The following is a 24,507-nucleotide window of genomic DNA, read 5'->3' on the forward strand; positions in this document are numbered from 1 at the left end:
ACCTGTTAAAATCTCGATTCTTGACCTTTAACAAAATAATTTAGCCGGCCCTCCTGGTGAAGCAAGTTACTGCCAAGAAAATATCGTCGGCTGAAACACAGCCAATGCACAAACCTATAATAAATATTTTGAAAATTTCGCTTTTGGAGGAAAGCTCGTCCCAGTCCGTGGCTGGACGGAGTTGCGTGTGGTTGCGTGCACTGCAGAGGCCTGGTGTGGCACGTGGCACGTATTGTGGTTTAAATGCAAAGTTTAAGCATTTCTTACAACAACCTCTGCAAAAGCACCATGACTCAGCCACGCGCGAACTTTGTGCAGCCTCTGACTGCAGCATTTAAAAGTCAGACTTCGTGAATCGCTCGAACATCCTTATTAAGTGCCCTGTGTAGTGGTACCGCGAAGGCGCATTGAAGAAAGAGACGATGACGATGAATTGATAAGCTCATTGTGGGTGAACAAGAACCAACCTGCTTTATTGGCGTCGTTCCCCCGTTTGACATCCTCTGTATCAGCTGCCGCCCTCTACGAAAAGGCGGAGCAAACGTTCCAAGGCTTATTTTCACACCTAGAGCAATGGTATGCACTGACACCTACGCTGATCACTACACCTTGCATGCCCTTGGCCGGAGGTGCACTTTGAGCAGTTAAAAAGGCGTTTGTTTGACAGCTTCTATCCCCGTTCAATTATTTTATATTGGCTTGAAACCTGCCATACCCTTGCTGGATCGGGTATTGTTCCCTACTTTATTTTTGCTTGGGAGGTGGGTGTAGGAGGGAACACGGAATTTTTAAAAGGTTTAAAAGGTAAAACAATGCGTCTGTGTGACAGGTAGTTAACATGGTGTGCAGAGTAACTTGAGGCTCTAAAATATCATTAAACTGTATGCTAATCACCCGTGATGACAAGCTGTCTTTGCTGCTGTTATGTGGTCGTGCAGTAAAACATGCTCAAGTTTTGCCTTCTCATAGAGTGCAGAATTGTTTTTGTGCTTGAAAATTCCGCTTTCCTAATGCTGGAATTTCGGAACAGAAAACGTTAGGTGGAGTCATCACATTAGTTCAAAATTTCAATGCAACTACACCAGATTAGGTTACTAGTCTAGTAGCGTAAAAGGGTACAAACAATAGTAATTGCACATATAAACCAAAGAAATCTGCGGCAAAATGCGAAATGAAGTATAACGGCACGAACGCACATGCACGCAATGTGTCCGTTCGTTTCTCGCATCCGCGTCCGCAACGTATAACCTAGTGATGAGCCCCTTTGTGTTACCTGTAGAGTTGGTGCCTATGACAAGCATAACTGCAGGTAGCCGCGGGCGTACACCTCTGTTATAGGTTCCGTTGGCTATGAAGGCAAATATAACATGCGGTAATATATGCTAGACATGGTAAAAAATCAAACCCAGTTCGAGCCAGTGCGAAATCAGCTTAAACAGCGGAGCTGTGGTCTCTTGTGCCGCTGTGGTTCTCTTGTGGTTTTCGAACGCCAAGGGGCGCTCGCCCGTGAACGGCAGCGCCGTCGCCGCGCAAATTCTACGGTTCCCGCAAAGGAATCAGCAGCTACACGTCAGCGGCGGGAGGCTCCCTTCTCTCTCTCCCCTGGCGGGAGGGAAAGGAACCCGCCCCTGCGAGACCACTGCGGCCTCTATCTGTGGGCGTGGGAACCATTGGCGAGGCGGTTCCCAGACACACCGATAGAGGCCGCCGGCGGGTTTGCGAACGTGCTCCTATCTCTGCGTAGTAGTAGTGAAGCTTTTATTGAAAACGGGAGACCACTGGTCTAAACAGGGAACTGGAAAGGGGAGAGGGTAGTGAAAGCACTGGGACTAGTAGTAGAGTTCTTGGCTTGCACTGCGTAGCTTCGTGTTCACGCTTATGAGGGTTCAGTTCTTTTCAGGTTCACGCTTGAAATGAGTCCATCCCAACTGGTGGGCCAGGCAAAATAGTCCATTGTGAGTAGGACCGGTGAGGTCTCCGCTCAGGCAACTCGTGCCAGACCGCTCTTTAGAGAATAAAGTGCTATTTGGTGGATTAATTTTTTGTCAAGTTGTTGGGGATCAGGATGCAGTTGTGGTGCCGTGAGCCGTTATCCTGGTGCAGTGCATTATTTTAGTTTGGGCTTTCAGTTGGGTTAATTGGGTTAATATACTACGTTTCACGCTCCGCAGTTCGGCGGGCACGCTTCAATCTGAAAGACATGGAGGAGGACGGTAAGTAGTTTCCTAAGCTGTTTTGTTTGTGCGCTCATTTCCAGATATCACAACGGCCTACATGCGCACAGGCCTGCATTTACTGACCAGAGCGAAATCTAGTGGGGTACTTTTAAAAAAAACCAGAGGGCGTAGCGTTAGCTGTTGGCGCATTTCGACAACCAGCACGCAGCGTATCCCCATCCTTACCTGTCCACGCCCACCGTACTCGCAGAGGGGAACGACTTACATTTCTCTAGCTGTGACGGCAGTTGCACCTCAAATCTGTTCTCTGAACCTCATGGCCGAGCTCGTGCCAACCTCGCTTTAACGCCACGTACTTGAACTCAACCTCAGCTCACAAAGGGCCATGAAGACAAAATGCAAGTTTGGTTCATTCGAAAATCGCTTCGTTAGAATAACACTGGCACCGCTTCTAGCACGAATTTCACTAAAGTAAGCTTTATAATAAAGAAAACAGAGAACAGGCATGCCGTTCACTATATTTGGGTGCAAGTTAAGAACAGCAATACCACGTGCAGTGTATCGCTCCGCCGAAGCGATGGACCCGGATGTCAACGCGCGCGTCTTGAAACGAGATTGCGCAGTGTTTTTGCAGTCGCTGCAGGAATTTATTGATTGATTGATTGTAGTGTTTAACGCGCCGACGCAACGCAGGTGATGAGGCGCGCCGTAGTGGAGGGCTCCGGATTAATTTTGACTACCTGGGGATCTTTAACGTGCGCCGAAATCTCGTACACACGGGCGTTTTTGCTTTTCGCCTCCATCAGAAAAGCGGCCGCCGCGGCCGGGAATCGAACCCGCGACCTCGTGCTCAGCAGCGCAACGCCTTAGCCACTGAGCCACCGCGGCGGGTGCTGCAGGAATTTAAAGGAAGATTAAGTGCGAGACATTACGAAAACGCCTCGTTTCACCTTCAAAATACTCGCAGTGGGGCACTTTTTGCGCCGCGCGGAGTAACAGCCGGCTGCGGTGATGAGGCGCAGGGGCAACTTCCGTTGTTGTTCTTAAGTTGTCCCCGAGTATAGCGGCTTTTCCGCACTGAGCTTATGACGTTTTATGGGCAATTTGCTGCAGTTGGCTGGGCCGATAACATTCAAATCAAATTAAATAGGGACTATAAGCTGCAGAACCAGCTATTTGCGTTCAAAGTTAGTGACCATTCTTCATTAAGGATGTTGGGCTAAACAGTGGAATTTACGAACAAACATGTAAACATAGTCAAGCCCGTTTATAACAAACCCGTATAGAGCGAATTTGCTATATATCGAACAAAGAAAGATCAGTTACGAAAATACACGCGAAACATATATTCCTTATAACGAAGTTCACATCTGATATATCGAACTCGGCGTGCCTAGAATTGCCGCCAAAATGCATGGTCTCGGAGCGGCGATTGAGATGTTGATTGGCTGCGATGGAGATGTTGAGCCTCCCATGGAGCGACATGACTCCGGGCCCTTTCCAGAACTGTTTCCGACGCGCCTGACTCGCGATTAAACCCTCCCAGTCAGCGAGTCCGGACCAAGATGGAAGCGTCCATGAACTGTGAGAAGAGCCAACGTTCCCGATGTTGTGGTGAAAGGAGTGCCCTTCGAGGACTGCCTGAGTGTAGACGACGACGTTGCTTACTGTGAGCCCCTCGGACGCCGTCACCGTCACCGATGGCATGGCTGCTGGTGCTGCTGGAGGCACCGAAGAGGCGGAGGATGTCGCCAGTGGAAGCCGTCCGATGCTTAATGAAGCGATTTCGACAGTCAATGTGCTCCATCAATATTGCTTCGATATTGAAGGACACGGACTGCAACTGATGCAAATGATGTCTCATGTAGAGAATGCTGTGCTAGTTGACGCCGCGAAAACGAAACTGAAAACAAGAATCACCGCTTTTTGGGAAAGTAGGTAGTTAAAGCGGAAAGTAGCTTTATTGCTTGCAATAAATAGTTTTGTGTACGGTAATGGCATACTTTATTATGTTCGTTTCTGCGTGCGGGGATGGCAGGAGGAGGGGGGGGGGGGGGGTCCCGCGTATTGCGAACTCGTAACAAAAAACTCGTTATAGGCGGGTTCGGCTATTTCGAACTATTGGATATATCGAACTAATCGTGGCGCATATTTCAGTTCGCTATAGCCGGGTTTGACTGCACTAGTGCGTACGGCGCGCACTATGCCGGCCGGCGCAGCACAGCCGTTGGGCGCGTTGGGGTTGTCTGACGACACTGGCCAACTGGCATAAGCCTCACTTCCACTTACGTGACCCTTCCAGTCAAGTACCCGCTATTTCACGACACAATTACTATGGTGGCTGGTCATACGATTACTATCAGCCGTAACAATAAGTCATGTACAACTCCGGTCAGAAAAAAAAAAAATACCGTGGGCGGGCAGTAGTCTTCGAGGAGTATCGTTACGTCATCTATGGAAACGGACGGTAACCTGCGGGCTAAGAAAAGGCGTCTTGGCTGTTGGAAGCAGCCCTAGTCAACATACAAACTCCCGTTTTCAGTACCTGCCTTGGGTACGTCATTGCCGACGTTACGAAACACATGATGCAACGGGAGAATTAAAATTCTGGCTTAAATTGTTTTATTTCTCAGTGAATCAAGCAACGTTCGCTGCCGGTGCCGGACAAGCGCTGAGGGCACATAAAACACCAAATCCTTTGAATAAAAAAATTTGTATACTTTGTCTTCGTGGTCCCTTTAAAGGCCACTTCGAACTCCATCTCTCATCGTCAATGCAAAGTCAATCCAACCTCAAGCTAGTTTGAAGCTTTCTTTTTTAAGATGCATCATACGCACGTCATCTGCTTTTAATCAGGTACTGATGTGTGCAGGAACAATTGGTCTTAATGTGCTAAATATTAAAACCCTAAATAGGGGTGACCGCCTTCATATTCGTTGTTGAACACCGTTTAAGTACCAAGTCACAGTGCTAACTGCCGCAGTGAACTGGCATGGTTTCTGCACTCTTTCTCCTGCATCCACGCAAACTCTCGTTTTCTACACAGCCCATAGATCAAGAACGATTTGTTTGCCAGGTAATTGAAGGGAGCTGCTAAATAAAAATCGCAGGTGAATTGCGCTGCTCTCTGTACCGTCATCGATTTTCTCGCTGGCAATGAAAAAAAAAAGCACGACAAATTGGGAAAGAGCGCCCGCCGACAAGTATAGTGCACTTATACAGTCATGGGCACGTTACCAGTAAAAAAGTAACAGTGTTACAGTTACAGTTACCTTAGCCAAAAAACTCTGGTACTGTTAGAGTTACTGAGTTTCGAAGAGTAACTAGTTACAGTACTGCGGAAAAGTACGTCGTTACTTTTTCGTTATTGTGTAAAACTAAGTATTAGGTCACAAACGAAGTGACAGAGTTGATTTGATAGAAAAGTGCGAAGGCATGCGGGTATACTCAAAACTGCACATGCTAAAACCCAACATCAACCCAACCCAACATCAACAGTCATTGTAACCGCTAATCGTTACAGTTGAACCCCTTTATAAGAGACACGTACCGGGGAGCAGTTTCTGTCTCTTATACGAGATGTCTCTTATAAGCAGGGTACCATGTTTTCACTTACTAATCAGACCCTAGTTCAATGTGGGCACCCTATGACTAAAACAAGCTCAAAAGAATGCTACAGCATGTTTCAAAAGATTCATTCTAATTTGTTTGGCCCCCAGAATTTATGAAACAGTTCTGAATCTTTGTTTGCTTCATGACTGTATTTACACTGTATATTTTACAACCGATTCTGCAAGCTTTTTTTTCTTTCCTCGTTTGGGGAAGATGAATCGTACAAGTTAAGTTCACAAGCCTGATGAATAGGCGGAGCGCACAGCTTCTTCCGCTGTGGGCTCAGGCTATTCATTATGCTTGCAGGACTCAACATCTGCGATGCTTTTTGATTGGGAGCTATGCCAGTGGGAGAACCCGCATGTGCGATCGCGCTCCATCCAATGGATGGCAGTAAGCTTCAACCACTTCTGTAAGTTGCATTTCCATTGGCAGGGCTTCTCATCGTCATTTCATAGCTGACTGAACCACTGTGTGTTTGCTGAAGTTATAATAAATAGAGACTGCAGGCGTCTGTCGTCCACCTGTGCTTCCAGGATGGAAGCAACTGCAATTAGTGACTGGTGGCACTGCGTCTGAAGTTAAAATGTCTATTACAAGCGAGATTATTGATTAAAGTTCAAGGATGACTTGTCCCTTATAACCAATCTTCTACATCCGATGTCTGTTATAAAAGAGGTCGATTTAATGGGAAAGATAGGGCAGCCAACCATGTGGGTGAATAGTGTCTCTTATACCCATTTGTCTCTTACATCAGTGTCTCTTATAACGAGGTTCAGCTGTACTACTAATATAGTTACGGCTCATTTTGTTGCATCAGTCTTTTTGTTGATGCACCCTTGGTGTCGGGAAATTTATTTTCAAAGATCATTGTAACTCATGATGCGTTATTTCTCAATCTTGGCACCGCCTAGCTTTTCTCTTTTCAGCGGTCCAATTCACACTTTGTTATTCTTTTTCTTACTCGACTCAAGACGAAAAGAGTTATTAGAAATTACCTTAAAAACCGACCTCTCTCCTCTGTATTCTGCGGGGAAAATAATCGTCTTAACGACGTCCTCTCCCAAACTGCGAGGGGCGCCGTGTTATGGAAAAGTGCATGGTGGAGATGATACGGGAAAGATAGCCCGAAAAAAATGGAAAGCGCGAACTGTACGTCGGCCTTTAACAAGTGTTACTGTCGGAATTTTTTTTATAAATAACAAAGTAACTGTAACGGTGTTTCCGCGTATACTGTCACTGTGTAAAAAAGTAACAGTGATGCAGTTACAAGTTCCTCTGACTTAAAATAGTTACCGTTACAAGTTACTGAAAAAAGTAACTAGTGACCGCTAATCGTTACTAGTAACTAGTTACTGCTCAAGACTGTACTATTAGGCCTTACTTTCACCTCAGCTCTAACTAAACCTCACTCATTCTGAACCTCGTCGGCTGAGGCTGAGGTCAAGGAGCCGTCTTTGACGTCACCTAAATCTCATCGGATGTAATGAGGTCCATTTGACGTTGAAATCGACCTCATGCATGGGCCAAAACGTCAAGCCGTTAACCTCCAACTGCTAGAGGCAGGTCCTGAACTGGTGGTAGCTTGGGTGCCAGCTCGTACATGAGTGACTCCACGTCAAAACCAGAGTCCCAAGATATAGAAGGCGGGAACAAATGAACGTTTAACCTGCACGGTTGGAGAGGTGATTTAACCAGATGACGCCTGCCCACCGTGCGTTGGGGACACCCTGCGCTGGGAAGTGGACTTCGGGAGGATGATTACAAAGGAAGGAGGGAAAAAGCATAAAACCTGCAGGAATTCTAACCAGCTCTTCCCGTCAACGCTACCATGGGTTCTAGAGTAGGTCACACAGGCCAGCATTCCTTTACTGATTCGGGGCTGCGAGTGACCTCCGTGATGAGGGTCCAGTGTCCAATTATTATCACCGCGTTCACCTCTGCTAGCCTTTTACGACATTCAGTTTATTTACGTTGTACAGCGGCACGGAACGTCGAACTTCTGAGCAGTAAACTGCCCGTTTTTTTGTTTATCGGAATCAACGCGCATCGCTTGTCTATTCGTTTGGTTTTTTCTTTGCTTTGTAGCTTTGAAGAGCTTAAGTGCAAATGTTTTCTGAGTAAAGCTGCCCCTGTGCTGCTGCATATTGGAAATTTTAGCAGGGGTGCACTATGTTACTTCTGCCGACAACGCCCTGAATTTTAATTCGGTTTTAGCACCTTACTGTGTTCTATCTTTCCTCGCAGTCTTTTTACATGAAATCTATGCAATTCCTTTTAACATCAATGTCTATTTTACGCCGCCTAAATTTAGTAGAATATCTCATTCCTTTTAGAATTAGCATTTTTTCTGTTGGTGTACTCTGAAGTCAGAGCACAGCTTTTATTCGTCCCGTTCTTTGAACCTGAAAGGCTTCAGGAAGGTGCACGTGTTTCGGCGACCCCGCAAGGAACCGGCGTACTCGGAAGTGGCCGCAAACCTCGTCGTCGACGGTCTCACATTCGTCAAGGACTGACGCTTCGCAGGAAGTGCCATCCGCGGGAATTGCGCGGCCCGCTTCGACCTTTCTGCATGAAGCCACTCCCATGTGAAAACATTTTGTTATTGAAGCGTGCGGCTACAAATTGCATTGGTTGAATATCACAGTAAAACTATTCTGAAGCAACACCATTGCCACGGGGCCGCGTATTCGCTTCTTTTAACGAGACGTCAGAAGTCCGGCCTCATAGACAACGCTAAATAAATACCCTATAGAGAATAAAATCGGTTCCTGGTGTGTCTCTTGGGAATTTCTTTTCGGAAATGACGTACTACCCACTTTAAAATTGGTGCTTGATCTTTGATATTCATTGTGACTCTTCGTAAGAGAGATTATACAGCGGTTCTACCTAACAAATGGGCAGAAATGGAATGCTGTCCGCCTAGGCCAAGTATGAAACCAGCTCAAGTAATAATCGTGTTTACTGGAACGGTATTCCACATGTCTTACTCCAAACAAAGACAAAATGTAGGGCGTGACTACTCTCTTACAGCTCGTGCATGCATGTTAAGCAGTCCAGAGGAGAACCATGAGCTTTTACCGGCCCAAAACCGCCCAGGACGAAGCGAGGTTAGTGTTCAAAAACTTCTGTTTAAAGGTATGTAACACAGCTGATCAGCATTATTAATAAAACATACGGTTCAAGGTAGGTTGTTGCAGCCACATACAGTTACGCATTCCTGCAGCCAGCGATAAAGAAAAATTGCGATGGAAGCCACTTATTACAAAATGACACAAAAAAGAATTGCACCGGAGATGGTGACGAAGTCTGTTTTGTACTAATTCCTATCGCCACAAGAGTTAGCCTTGTGTGTGTCGCTGCGGATGCGCCCTATGGGTGTCCAACGCATGAGCAGCTGACTGGTCAGAAGCACTGAATTTACTCCATCTATACAACAACATTGCCATGCGACGAAAACAAAATATCACGAACGCGCATTTCCGCCTACTGTCTAGTGCAGTTATCCTTACTTTCAAATGCGCATAAGGTTTTTCTGCGACAAAAAACATGAATTTCTAATGGACATGGATGATTGGACAGTGAGGCTACTAAGGTACCAATTACAATGGTTTTACAGAATGAATGCCAACAGCGCTTTAAACAACTGTCAATTATTTCGTTACAAGCGTATTGACCGGGATGCAGTGTACCAACGAGTGCAACAAACAAAACGCGCAAAACGCGATTGCTCTTAATTTGCGATTCAGCATTCTTCGGAATTATCTAGCTCATCCCACAGAAGGCAAACATAAGGGACTGTCAGTTCAAGAGCGGCTTTGTGATGAGGCTACAAGGGCTAACGAGTAGTGGCTTTGTGTTTTTACTGCGTCAGCAATATGTGTAGCTCGTCGGCAAAGATTTGCACTGTTGACCCACGGACACAGTGCCAGGAGAACGAAGAACAATAGAACATGCGCCGAGAAGGTGACGTCAACGAAGCATTGAATGCACTATACTCAGGTACTAGAAGGTAAGAATGGCAACGATGACTGATGATGATTGATACTGGCATCCCCTTTGTAGCGGGGTGATGACGTGTCATCTCACAAAAAAAAAAAAAAAAAAAAAAAAAATCTGGAAGTCGCTGTTGTGCCTAATCACTGCAGCTGGCTGTTCCTCCGCGCCCCGCAAGTAGTGCGTTACTGGGAATATTTTGAACATGGCACGAGCTCTTTCCGCAATTTTTTTGGACTTAATATGCTTACAAACTACTGCAACGTCGACAAACAAACTACGTGAGAAAAGGCAGGCGATATGGCGCATTTGTAGCAACCAAAATGCGAGACATCAGTGGTGGTGAACTCGCCCTTCAAGGATTTATTTCACAGTAAAAAAATTGGTGTGCACCTACTGCTCTCCCACGGCACTCCAAAGCACGGTCACTTGCCACCATGATTACAAACGTAATTTAAGTGACACTTTCGCTTTTTGACACTTTTTAGTGTCTTAATGCATTTCAAGAAGCACACGTGTTGAAAGGGCGCTTTTTCAGGCACTTTATGCGTTTTGCCGGACTCAAAATTGTTGAGTGGGTGCGGTACGGCGACGTTCTTTTTCCTCGCCGGCAGAGATGGCATTTAAAATTGCGAGCTTGTCTTCAAAAGACAAACTTTGTTTTCTGGCAGTGGAACTCATCACCGACGAAGCGACAGCACAGATCGCAGTGGAGATGCACAATACGCGCAGACAGGCAGGCCTAGCAGCCAATCCACACAGCCCTCGCACTGAAAACGCATGGCGATTTGTGGTGCGGGCAAAGTTCGCTAAATCGTTGCACGTCTCCAGCCGATTTACCAGAAACAGTGCAAAAAACTGGTTCACCATAGAAGAAGTGACAACTGGGCTAGTTGGTAATGCATATGGGACATCTTGAAGGTAGCGAATTTAAACACGGACACTAGCGAAAGAAACGACAAACCACAGTGAGCCAGCGCTGTGGTTTGTCGTTTCTTTCGCTAGTGTCCGTGTTTAAGTGCGCTACCTTCAAGATGTCCCAAATGGTTCACCAGTGTAGCGAATTTGTTCCATCAAGGTCAACTGTCGCAAGGCCTTCGTTATATGGAGGTCGTAAACACGTGGGTTTCATTGGGGGCTGGCAATGGGAATTGAAAAACTTCGTTAAATCCACAAATTCGTTGCATACAGGTTCGTTGTGCAGCGTCTGGGGCACGAAAGACAGCTGAACAGAAAGTACAGCACTGCTGTGGACACGTGTACGCTAGTATGTGGAGATGCTAGGTGTGAATTCTGGGCATGCAGGTGTAATGCCAGTCCTTCGGACAGTACATTATGTAGTGCATCACAAGTAGAAGACCGCCTGCCCATTAGACATATTGAGAGCAATTTCGCATGCCAACAAACCTGTTCACAATTAAACGGGGGATGGGGGAAACCGACTCATTTGGGGGGAACGCGTTACTGCCACAATGTAACGGAAACCTACCTTGTCGCCAAAGGCTGTGGCAGAACAAAAGTGGCAATAGCAAGTGTCACAAGCATTGCAGTTGTTTATTGGCAGATAAAAAGGCACAGTCAGCGAATAAAATCATAGGAAGGTAAGGCGCGGGTACTTCACAGACATAGCAGTGCCCCACCCCCCTCCCAATCGTCCGTTTAAGAATAAAAGAATTCAATCCCCCAAATTTTACTGACACGCACGCTTTTCGTTTGTCTCTCAATTGAAATAGCTTAAAATTGGCCCCTAGAGCCGCACGACACAGGCCACGTGAGTGCCTGCTTGTCGACAGGCCCGCTTCCCAAGAGGCAGGCCTCACTTCTTGCGGCCGCAGTACTGCTGGATGGCTCGGCAGAGCTGCTTGACGCTGTCGTCGTTGCTAGACTCTGCCTTGAGCTTCACCACCTGCACAGACACGCACACACAATTGGGCGATGTGGGAAGGAAACAACGCTCCCTTCCTGTCCCCACAACATCGTCGTTCCGAAACTGTTTCCAAGTTCCAGGCTCGGCAAGGGAAACCACGCAGTTGCACATTGCAAGCTCTGACGGGAATGCACTTTCACACATTCTCGTTGGTTGTAGTAGTTTTTGCGCCAGTTTTATTAGCAGACCAGTTGATCATGAACAAACGAAAGCAATGCATGTGTGCAACTCGAGGCCTTTTCAAGTTGAAAGTAGATCTTACTGCTACACCAAAACTCTGGCTGCCACAAAATTACTATGCTGACTGCGGAAATCGCCCTCCTGGAGTTGGGGATGGCAGTCTGTGGGAACAAAGCTTGCAACTGTTTTAAATTTAGCCAGCCCTGAGCATCCTTCTGCAGCACAATACACAAAATGCAGCGCTTTTTTTAAAACATGGCACAGTTTCTCGCCCCTTTAGACTTGCTTTGCAACCCCATCTGCCCTCCAATGTACAGAGGAGCCCAGGAATCGCACGTCAATGTTTAAGTGGCTTCGCGTGCATCGTAACAGGCATCCCTCAGATATCCTATGAAATTAGAAGCTGTAAAACTTGAGCGAGCTCCTCAGTTGTCTGTCTCCCTATTCGTCCACTCGTTTACCTTGCTCGTGCCTTGCGTTTACCTAACCCAGTCATGTGCACACGCATCACAGCAACGCAACATTAAAGATGTTGGTTACAAAATCCAGTACCCCACATCCTCCTCCATATCATAGTGGCCAGCTAAACAAGTGCCACCAACAGAGCACAGGGCAGATGTGGGCAGCAACAGCAAACTAGCCCCAAATTCTTACCCCTGGCTCTCTGGCTGCCTGTGTACACTGTACCTTTGGCTGCTGTTCCACGCTGAAGAGTAAAAACTTGAAAACCGAGTACGTAAACCTGACCTTACACCGAATAGAATATTCTCAAATACAAATATTTTTGCTTTAGTGTGTATACAGCTTTCAAGTCCTATCTACCCACCCAAAGCAGTACCTTAGGAAGTGAGTACTTAAAGGAGCCATGAAGAGAAAACACAAGTTTGGTTCATTCAAAAGATTGTCTCGTTAGAATCATACTGACACCACTTTTAACGTAAACTTCGCTCAAATAAGCTACATAATTAGGAAAAACGGGAACGGTCATGCGACCCACCAGCTCATTTCCCGCAACTGAACCTATGATGTCACATGAGCTAAGCTCTGCGATTGGCGGACGCTGGCAGAAGCAGACGCAAATTAGGTAGAGCTTACAAACTAGACGAACGAGCGATTTGCGCTTAAATTTAGGGCACATTCTTTACAAAGCAATAAGAATGATGGGACAAACAGTGGAAGTTACGAAAGCACACGTAAACTTAGAAGTACTGATGCGTTCTGCTGTTCGTACTGCGCACAGCATGCTTGGTTTAGCTGCACAGCACTACGGGGCTTGGGGTTGTCTCAGACGACACTGGCCGATTGACGCAAGCAACGGTGTCTTACGTGACCCCATTTGTCGAGCGAGCACTGTTTCAGGGAACGAATATTTTCTCCCAGAACAAAAACAAGCCAGGTTTAAATGCGGGCAAAAACAAACCAAACGCTTGCCACGGTATGGTGGTGCCATCTAGGTTACGGAACGCAAAGAAACGCGGGAACAAACCAACACCGCTGTACAGGGTGGAGACAACCTTTGAACGGTCCCGTGCCGCCGCAATTGGGCCAACGGGCTCAACGCGTTATTCTTTTCGTTTCCCACGACATCTAGCGACGCGAAACAGACAATATGATTCAAACTTCTTCAGTAAACCGTGTTGCGGCGATAATTTTAGCGCGGTTTTGACACAATGACTTGCTTCGGCAGCGAGCGAGCAACTGAAAATGGCGGCGCCAGCGTATACGTGTCTCTACCCTGTACGGCGGATGCGTGAATGAAGGTACTCTAGCTGCAGAGCGGTCGGTTCCCGTGATGTCACTTGGGACCACGAAAACGCACGATTGAGCGGGAAAATCAAAATTTTAACCTAAATTGTTTAATTTCTCAGTGAATAAAGCACCGTTTGTATCCGGACAAGCGCTGGGGGCACTATAAAACACGAAATCTTTCGAATAAAACCAACTTGCATTTTCTCTTCATGGCTCCTTTAACAGATCTGATGAAAAAATTGCACAAAAATTAAGTGGAAATAAAAGAGCGAGACAAGATGGCACAGAAGTGTACAAAGATATGAGACATGCTGCCAGAAAAAAATGTGGGTTTCCCAACATGCTGTGAACACAGGAAGTACATTGGACCGGCGGCAGTCCCTCGAGAGGCCAGGCACGACCGGGTACGACCGCACTCACTGCAAGCTAACAAGTAATACCTCTTGATTCAGCCCTCATGCTGCTTAGCAGCACGAAACTCCTTACAAGCTCGTCAATGCGGCAAAAGTAGAGTTCCACTTCAGATAACACGCATCCGTTCACATATGCTTTCTCTAGGCTTTTTGCACAGCTTTGGCGTCACGCGATAAAGCCAACCTAACAGAGTGTGCCTGCCAACAAAACACACGTTTGGTTCATTCGAAAGATTGCCTCCCTAGAATCATACTGACACCACTTTAAACGCACACGTCGCTCAAATAAGCTACATAATTAGGAAAAAAGGGAATGGCCAAGCGACCCACTAGCTCATTTCCCACAACAGAACCTATGATGTCATACCAGACAGCTCTGAATTGGCTGAGGCCGGCAAAAGCAAACGCAAATTAGGCACGGCTTACAAGCTTGACGAATGAGTTATCTGCACTTAAATTCCCCCCCGAATTCCCACCCCTGCCCATGTCCCTGAAAGTGTGCAGCAAGAAAACAGTTTTGTATTCCTCCCAAAAGAAATTCAAGAAATTCGCTTGTTTTCAAGCAAACCAAAAGTACGGTGGGATGAAATGTATTTGGGAAGCCCACTGGAGCAACGAACAGCCCAGTTAGTGAAATGAAAAGCAAACAGTGCACCTTTCGTGTGAGGTTACAAGCCAAAGCTTCAGTGCAAGCTATCACAGTTAACATGGCAGGCATGAAATGGGATCAGATTGATCATGGATTAAGGGATAAAGCTCTTGTGTCACCAATTGACAGAACGCTCGAAAATGCAACTGATTACAACTGAAACCAAGGGTTAGTTTCACAACCACCATGCGCAAAATTTTTAAGCCAGTTCTTCACATGAAAACTGCAAAATCAGGTATAAGGTGGCTCTGAGGTTCCTTCAACAGAAGATTGAAGGCACCCGCCGTGGTGGCTCAGTGGCTAAGGCATGATTGCGCTGCTCAGCACGAGGACGCAGGTTCGATTCACGACCGCCACGACCGGCTTTCTGATGGAGGCGAGAAGGAAAAACACCCACATGTACGAGATTATGGTGCACGTGAAAGATCCCCAGGTGGTCAAAATTAATCCGGAGCCCTCCACTACGGCGCGCCTCATCGCCTGCGTTGCGTCGGTGCGTTAAACCCTACAATCAATCAATCAAAGGTATGGTGCACATAGGCAGCCAGAGAGACAGGGGTAAAAATTTGGTGCCAGATTGCTGTTACTGCCCACATCTTAAAGGGACCCTGCAACACTCTTCGTGCAGTGCAAGTAAACCTGCGCGACGTTTAGATTAGACTCCCAGGAACACCCGAGCCAAATATTACACGTGCACGTAAAGCGGTAAGCGCGCAAATCGCCGTGAAAGACGCGGAAAAACCAATTGCGCTCTCTTCAATTGTCCTCATTATGCACCCCTGGCATGGCCTCTGTGATGTCAATCAGGCCATGGCTGTCCTGGCTGTCCTATTGACTGTCGCCGGTCAACTTCGCGGCTAAATTCTGGCATTTCCTGTGACGATCAGCCGTAGTCGGCGCTGTGTATGAACCTCTTCTATGTCTGAACCTGTCCGCCTGCTTTTGGTGTTTCTTGTGTTTTGAGTGCGCGCGGAGTTTGAGTGACGAACTAAATATTCCACTTTCAACGAGCCCACTCGACAACAAACGTTTATTGCTCCAAAAACGCCCTACCAGCCTGAGCGCTTGCTTGCGAGCAGGCCACCATGCCTGCTCTTTTGTGGCACCAGACCGGAAATAGACCCGCCCACGTTGCGGGGAAAAGGACGAAACTCCCCGGCCTGTGACATATCGAAGGCCGCCGAACAGAACGCCGCGCGCCGCCCCCCTCTCCGGGAGAGAGTGCGCAGCTTTCGTCGCGTTGTCCGCAGTTGAATTGAGGGGGAACATTTATGCGCGATTTTTCATCGCGCGTAGCTTCGGTGATAGTAAATAGATTTTTATAATTCTTGCGGGAGGAGATTGCTGGGGCAATAGACTTCGCCCCAAAATACATTCCGAGTAGTCGATGGTAAGTGTTGCAGGGTCCCTTTAATGTTGCATTTCTATGATGCATGTGCACATGCCTGGGTTAGGTAAACACAAGGCACACATTATGAGTGGACGAATAGGGAGACAGACAACTGAGGAGCTCAAGTTTTTACATCTTCTAATTTCATAGGATATCTGAGAGATGCCTGTTAAGGTTCAAAGAAGACTGAAAGCGAACAAAATCAGTGGAAGCTATTTCTATACCAAGCCATTGCATTTGCAAGTGTTTTCCAAAAATTAACGGCACATGTTTGGCAATGCTTGTAGACACACGTGAAGGCATGAACTATATGCATTCCTGCCAGTACACATATTACAAAAAGGCTGTTTTTTGTTTGCAAAAGTTCAATAAATATAGTGAAACAACTGAGGGTCAAACCCAGTTTTATGGCTCCCCTTAGCTCTTTTGTTTAAAAGGACACTAAAGATCTTGAGTTATAAACATTAATTAATTTATCACGTTAGAGTTATGAATGAGTAAGCCATTTTCGTTGCATTAGGGAGGATACACTCCTAATTTTCTCACAAGAACAGTGCATTATGAATATTACCAAGCCATTATAACCTAGCACATTCTGGGTGCTTCAGACAAAGCATTTGTCAAACGGTCTGCTTTGTCTTTCATTTGACTAACTAATTCAAACTGGGCCCAGTCATTTCTCAGTGCTGAACATCGTGGGGCACTCAAGTTTTTTAAGGGGCCACGCTTCTCGAAACAACTTTTTCCTTAAAATGAAGTTATGAGGCTGAAATTTGCACAGCCTGTAAAGGTTCAAGCTCATGTCATCTATGCAATCATATTTCAAACCTGCTCTGGGTTAAATTTTATGCCGCATGACAAACAGAAAAACGGCTTTTTAGTGCACACTTTTTTTTTACAAATTTTTACTGAAAGTTTTAAAATAGCCTAGGTTTAAAATTAAACGACATTTTGAAAAAAAAAAATCACGATTTTTCAACCTGTGTTCCCCCTTAATAAGCCAAATTGTGTAATCATCATTACTTAGGCTAACAGGCTAACGAAAGTTGCCCGTGGGCCTTATCACTTCAATAAGCTGTTCTCCCACAGGCCACGAAGCAAGACGTCGAAGCCATGCCTGGGTGATGAGGTGCGCCATAGTGGAAGGCTCCAGATGAATTTTGGCGACCTAAGGATCTTTCATCATCATCATCATCACAATCAGCCTGTCTACGCCCACTGCAAGCCAAAGGCCTCTCCCGTATATCCCCAATTATCTCGGTCCTGTGCTAACTGCGACCAATTTATCCCCCCCAAACTTCTTGATCTCATCAGCGCATCTAACTTTCTGCCGCCGCCTGCAACGCTTGCCTTCTCTAGGGATCCACTCTGTTACCCTTAATGACCAACGGTTATCTTGCCTTCACATTACATGCCCTGCCCACGTCCATTTCTTAATTTCTACTAATATGTTCTAAACACGCGTTTGTTCCCTGACCCACTCCGCTCTCTTCTTGTCCCTTAACTCTTTCGCTACCGCCGGAAAATTGACTAATTTTAGGGGTCCAAGAAAAAATTGGACCATTGCTAAAATTTCCTGCTAAAATTGCCTGCTAAAAAATTGGTTAGGCACTAATTGCAGGAGCACAAAATGCAGATTATTTAACGGCATTTCCAATAATACCAGTTTTTTAAAGGTTTTTATATTAGTTGTAAAAAAATATCAAAACCAAAATTTTTGTCGAGTTCTCGAAAAAAATGATAAAAAAGGAGTTGTGTTTATCAAACCACCGGTAGTAGAAAAAAAATAGAATATACATTTTGTAGGAAAACATTTCAAAAACACGCCCTAGAAAAAATGTCGGCTTGTGCGAAACAGTTTGTCAGATATAAAAAAAAATGTTAGCATGCACGGTGCTCGTGCCATGCGGTGAAGCCCAACCTCCAATTCAAAATGTGCAATTTCGGGTGGTTTCCTGGAATAAACCTGGTGGTTTGTCATTATCAGAGGCACCAATTTGCACCCACGTAACGTAAAAACATCTTGTCAATGGCTGACTTTGCATTTACAGCGAGCACAATATTTGGGACAAGCACGCGATGCGGAAAAAAACATGCATGAAGTTGGAAACGGAACGCCGTGGCTGATGCTTGTTGTCGTACACGGTCAGTTATCTCTCAAAACATAAAGCTGAGCTTTATTATCATCTTACTCGCAATTGTAGCCTTGCTCGCAAAAATGAGGTACGGTGAGCTAGAATCGTGCCCTGCGATCTTTGGCCGAGTAGCAGTTGTGAGCTGAAAAACATCAGCACAACGAGCCTCCTCATTGCAGCGCCACCTAACATTTTTCAAATGAAACAGTACAAAAACTTATCAGGGACTCCGTCCGAATTGACAGTTCAACTAAGCAGCAACATTAGACACACGGATATGCCCTCGCATGGAAACGAAACTGGAAGGCGAACAGCTGGCAGTGTAAGGCCGGTTTGAAGCGCTGTCCTCGGCGGAACAGATATCTGGCGACTGGGTGTGACCTTTTGACTTGCATCTGAAGTTCTTATCACAAAAATCTGGTTGGGGGGGGGAAATCAGGAGCGCCGCACTTTGTTCGAGGATCAGTCGCGGACGCTTCAGGCGCCATGGCAGGTAGCCTTGAAGTTGGGCAACTGCGTAGTAGCGCTAAATATGAATTTCGCAATGCAGAAACGAAACCGAAACTGTTGTAAACTGTTTGCGAATGGTCCTGGGGTAAGTAGAACTACCACAGTACTTAGAACAACGTGCGCAAAGGCAATTAAACTGCCTAAAATCATAAAGTAGCTTTGCAACCAGGCACTGCTTGACATTTTCAGCCGATTTCTGGGATTATTACTGTCAGAGCGCGAACCTGACGATTGAAAATCGTTTGCTAGTTTCTTATTCACGCCCTGATAGCAAAAAACAAGCGCTGGTGCAGAGTAATTACGAGTTGCACGCATTCTTCGTTGGTAGCCGTGACGCGCGATGACCACGCCCCTTTTTCACACCCAGGTGATTCAAAAGCGTGCCAAAAATCACGTTTCTGTTGCAAAAATGGAAACAAAAAAAAACTCCCACCTCCCCTCGCGGGAACCCCTGTGTAGATGCGACGCATAGGCGGAGCAGCGAAGGGACCGCGTTTTATAGTGCGCTTAAGGTTGAGGGGACTGCGAAAGCCGGTCCCAGTCGATGACGACGTTGGCGTACTTGTAAAGCCCCGTGGACTCTAGGTGTTTGAGCCAAGCGTGGATGTTGCTTCGCCGGAGAACGGCACACCGGTTATATACGCAGCGCGCCCGAAGGAGAGGAAACCGCGGAAGAGAGAGTACTGCACATGCGCCGGCCCCAGCGCGTCTGCCGCGGCTATGACGCAACACAATCCACTTTAATCCAATCCAATCCAAAGCCAAGCCAATCCAATCGAATCCAATGCCCCTCGCGAGAGAGTGTTCGCTATCGGAGAGGAGAGGGGGTGAGGGCGGAGAGCGCAGCTGGCGCGGCGAGGAGAATGGGGGAGGGGTGGACAATGCCGACGACAACGACGCCGGAGGGACAAGGCGAGTGAATCAGATGATCTGCATCTAAAACTGATTTTGAAAGGCCATTTTCTGATCTAACTCCGAACAGCTTTACTTGTTTGAGAAACGCCTGGAACGCTATGAAAAGGCGCTCCCAAAAGTATCGATCAAATTGATCGATTTTCATAGGCGCGGTAGCGAGAGAGTTAATGTTACACCTATCATCTTCCGTTCCATTGCCCGCTGAGTCGTCCTCAATTTCAGTGGAACCCTCATAGTGAGCCTCGAAGTTTCTGCACCGTAGGTGAGTATTGGTAAGACGCAGCTGTTATACACTTTCTTCTTCATGGACAATGGTAGGCTGCCATTCATTATCTGAGAATGCCTGCCGAATGCCCTCCACCCCATTCTTATCCTCCTAATTATCTCTGCCTCATGGTTGGGACCTGGGGTCACCACTTGGCCTATCGACTGTAGGGCTCCCGATGAATTTTGACCCTTTGGGGATCTTTAACGTGCACCGAAATCTCGTACACACGAGTGTTTTTGCTCTTTGCCTCCATCAAAAAAGCGGCCGCCACAGCCTGGAATCGAGCCCACGCCCTTGTGCTCAGCAGCACGCCTTACACGATTCTACTGTGCTTTTCCAGTGCGGTAAGCATGCTTTGCAATTCATCCCCCGAGTTACTCAGCAAGGCAACATCAGCAAATCTGAGATTACTGAGGTATTCTCCATTAAGTGTCGAGCGTCCCAAATCACGTTCGTTCGCTTACATTTTCACTCCCCGAGTAGCGAGCAGTGTTAACCCTTACTCCCACCTGTTCCCAATCCAATGTTCTGAATACAATGGAATCTCGATGATACGATTCTGGGCGATACGAATTTCGGGATGATACGAATTTCTGAAAAGTCCCGGCGAAATTGCATTGTAAGCAATGGGAAAAATTTCGGGTGTTCCGAACGGACCTGCGCAGCCTGGCGGATGATACGAACGAGCCGGCGAGGGGCCCGACTGCCGAACGAGCAAGTGACGGCTCTCTCTCCCCTCTTTGTCGCTCTTTCTCTAGAAACGGCCGGGCTGTTTTCTGCTTGCTGACACCGCTGTGAAACCCCGCACGCTTCTCGCGGCGTGCCCGGCTGCGGCTGCGCAGTGGCGTGGCCGCTCGAGCGACCGCTCCTAACCGCTCTTTAAAATGCCGCTCAAGGCAGACGCTAAGTTGCTTGTGCAGTAAAGGAGCTGATTATGCATGCGAAAACGGTACTATAAAACATCATCCACGGCGCTAGTGAAAGCGCCCATGAAATATCTGCCGGGGTGCTAAGCCTAACCATCTCCGGCGGAGCCAAGCCGGCCGTCTCGAGCGCTTCGCAAGTCGTCAGGCTCCTCCATCCTGCCGCGCGCGTCGTGTGTCATTTTCTGGTTGAGGTAGGAGCTGCCGCAGGCGCAAAATCGCCGATACAGGCGTGAAAATACAGTGCGCGCAAAGCTGAAGTGCGCAGTCACGTGCAAAAACGCACCATGCGGTTCACGCTTGACTTGCAGTGTGTAGTGAGCTTCGGCACCCTGAGTGAGGTGACGAGCGTGAAGCGTGAAGCGCTCCAGAAAGGACTGCTTTGCGACATGGGGGTGAAAAAATGCAGAAGAAAATCGCGAATTTCTTCAGGCGAAAGTAAGAAAAGAAATACACAAACTTTTTTCAGCGCTACATTTTTTGGTCTGTATTGGTTCATACAAATTTCGGATGATACAAATATTTTTCGCGGTCCCACGAGATTCGTATCATCGAGATTTTACTGTACTTGTAAACATGCTGCGAATAACCTTGGAGAGATTTTGTCTCCTTGTCTGACGCCCTTCCTAACAGGTACTTTACTGCTCTCTTTATGGAGGATGATGGTAGCTGTGGACCCATTGAGGATATCCTCTAGTATTCTAATGTAATGCTCGTCTACCCCCTGGTTCCGCAATGCCTGAATGACTGCTGAGGTTTCCACCGAGTCAAATGCTTTCTCATAATCCATGAAGGCTATATATAGGGGTTGAGTATACTCCGCGCATTTCTCTATCACCTGATTGATCGTGTGAATATGGTCCATGGTTGAATAGCCTTTACGAAACCCTGCTTGTTCTTTAGGTTGACTGAAATCTAAGGTGGCAGAAATTCTGTTAGCGATTACCTTGGCAAGTACCTTGTAGACGACTGACAGTAAGCTGATCGGCCTGTAATTTTTCAAGTCCTTAATGTCGCCTTTCTTATGGATTAGGATGATGTTCGCGTTCTTCCAAGATTCTGGTACACTCGCGGTCATTAGGCATTGCGTATACAGGTTTGCCAGTTTTTCAAGTACAATTTCTCCGCCATCCTTCAAGAGGTCTGCGGTTATCTGATCCTCACCAGGTGCTTTGCCCCCTTTCATTTCTTTCAAAGCCTTCCTTACTTCTTCGGTCGTTACTGGTGGGATGGCTATCTCCTCTGGACTACTTCCTCGTAAGATATTATCCTGGATGTCGTGGCTACTCTACAAATCTCTAGAGAACTCCTCGGCTACTGTAACTATTTTATCCCTATTTGCGATGACATTGCCTTGCTTGTCTTTAAGTGCGTTCATCTGATCTTTCCCCATGTTTGGACGCCTCTTCCCTGCTTTCAGGCTACCTCCGTATTTGCAGCGCGCTCAATCCTCTCCATATTATGCTTCTATCTTTCACATGCACCAAAATCTTGACACAAGGGTGTTTCCACTTGTCGTGTCCATTGGAAAAGCGGTTGCCGTGGCTGGGACTGAATTTGCTCTCTTGGGCCCAGCAACAACACCTTAGGCACTGAGCCACCGCGGTGGGTAGCTCACAGAGTTTGCAGAACCAGATGGGTGGCTGATTCAATTTTGTGTGCACCTTCAAATCTCCTCCACAGGTGAAGATGTCCTTTGATTTTCTTTTTTCCCAAAATAAAGTTAGCTTTACTTGTTGACATGGTTGCAAAACACACATCTGGCATGCAGGCAGGCAACAGTTGAATCACAAATTGAAAACTGTTACAAAAGCACAAGTTTCAAGAAACAAGAAGGCCATTCCCTCCCTAAGTAGGCATACCTAGGCGAAACTGGGTGCCACTCACACTCACACAGAAAAGTGTATTTTTCCTCACGCACTCACTCACACTCGCAGCTAGTCGTGCTCACGCTCACCAGTCGCCAACACCACTCGTCGTCTCCGCTCGCATACATGTGCAGCAGACCCGCCATGAGTCATGAAACCGAAGAGTATTAGTGCATTACGGGGTCAGAAGGCCATCCAAATCATATTCCTAAATCAACACGCCATCAGAGAATTAACCCCAGGCTGCCCCATAGCAGGAGCTCAGTGACGACGTATTTGTGAAGCTAGAAGCATCCCGCCATTAACAACCACCACTGCGAGCGGCTCTTACGGCGAATAGCCAACAGCGAGTACAAGCGCAATAGTGGCGCTCACCGCGACAAGGCCCGCAAGCGGCGCTCGCAGTCGCGAGTGCCGAGCGAGGCTGACTGCACGTGGGGCTCGCACTCACTCTCGCCAGTCCAAAGCGATGGCAAGGCTCACTCAGCAATCACTCATGAGTGGTAAGTGGGGGTGTGCAAGTGCACTCGTGAGTGAGCCTGCCGACCTACTGTATTTACACAATTGTAAGTCGACTCGAATGTAGGTCGACCCCCAAAAATTTCATCTCTCAAAAAAAAAAAAAAAAAAATTGCGAGCGCCGCGTAGAAAATCGTATCACAAAGAAAAGCTCTTCCGTTAACCCACACGGCGGCTCTGCACAAGAGCCGTGCGCTCGTGGTATGCGCGGTAGATGTTAAAAAAGAAAAGCTTTTGTATAAGCACCCGCAATAACAATGCGCCGTAGGTTGAGCGGGAAGAATACATTCGCTGCGAGATGACAACCATCGAAGCAACCGGCAGCGGCCACTGCCGCGCGATACCAAAACAAACATGGCGGCTACGTTAGCGCCACGCATTGAATCAAGGGATTCGCTAATGCTCATTTTGTTTGTTTTTTTATACGAATAAAACACTTCTTGACGCATTTTTGCACGCGATTCGTGCGCGTCGGCATTGCGCGGGCGACTTTTTGACGTCCGCAGGCGGCAGCTTCTACTGCTTCTAAAGGCCGAACCTCATAGAGCGTTTTTTCACGCGATTCGCGCGCGTCGGGCGCGGCAGTGGGAGGAGCCTGACGACTTGCCCCAATGGGGAGGCGCGCTCTTCAAGACAGCAGTTTGAAAGCGCTTGGGGCAGCCGGCTGGCGCCGCCGGAGACGTTTAGGCTTACCACGGTGGCGGATATTTGATTGGCGCTTTCCCTAGCGGATGATGCTTTATAGTGTTGTTTTCGACCATATTATCAGCTCCTATCCTGCACAATGCTTTATAGTGTTGTTTTCGACCATATTATCAGCTCCTATCCTGCACAAACGCCTTTGTTTGTGCCTTCAGTGATATCTTAAAGAGCAGTTAGAAGCAGTCGCTGGAGCTACCCGGACCTCTTCGCGGCTGGTGACGCCGCCATGTTGCCGCCGCCGATCGCGTAGCGCACGCGGGTGGCATTCGCTGCAGTGTCAGCGGCGCATTTTCGCGAGCAGAAAACGCCCCATGCGGTTCACACTTTCGACCATAACCATGGGAACGAGGGTGCAAAGCTGTCCCCAACTCGTAGCACCCCCGATTTCTCGTTTCTCTTGCCGTGACTAGCGGTAGACAGTTCGATTTCGATTCTAAGTCGACCCCCCAACATTGGATTGTCAAATTTGAAAAAAAGGGTCGACCTACAATCGTGTAAATACGGTATGCATGTAGATGTGCATGAAACTAAGCGGACAAAGGTGCACACAGCACCTCTGGCTCCAGTCCACTCG

The 24,507-nt window shown here is 47.2% G+C and overlaps 1 protein-coding gene across 1 annotated transcript in view; it reads right to left on the bottom strand.

Moving 5' to 3' along the window:
• Nucleotides 1-11,352: 11,352 nt before the first annotated feature.
• The window catches only part of LOC144151568 (uncharacterized), a 63,663-nt gene continuing 50,508 nt past the window's right edge, over nucleotides 11,353-24,507 (bottom strand). The window contains exon 9 of the mRNA XM_077682669.1: nucleotides 11,353-11,691. Coding sequence (XP_077538795.1) covers nucleotides 11,602-11,691 — 90 coding nt within the window. The 3' untranslated portion in view covers nucleotides 11,353-11,601. The remainder of the gene's footprint in view (nucleotides 11,692-24,507) is intronic.

Source organism: Haemaphysalis longicornis, unplaced genomic scaffold (assembly GCF_048455015.1).
Source record: "Haemaphysalis longicornis isolate Haplotype H1 unplaced genomic scaffold, Haemaphysalis longicornis Haplotype H1 scaffold_9, whole genome shotgun sequence".
NCBI classification, from domain to species: Eukaryota; Metazoa; Arthropoda; class Arachnida; order Ixodida; family Ixodidae; genus Haemaphysalis; species Haemaphysalis longicornis.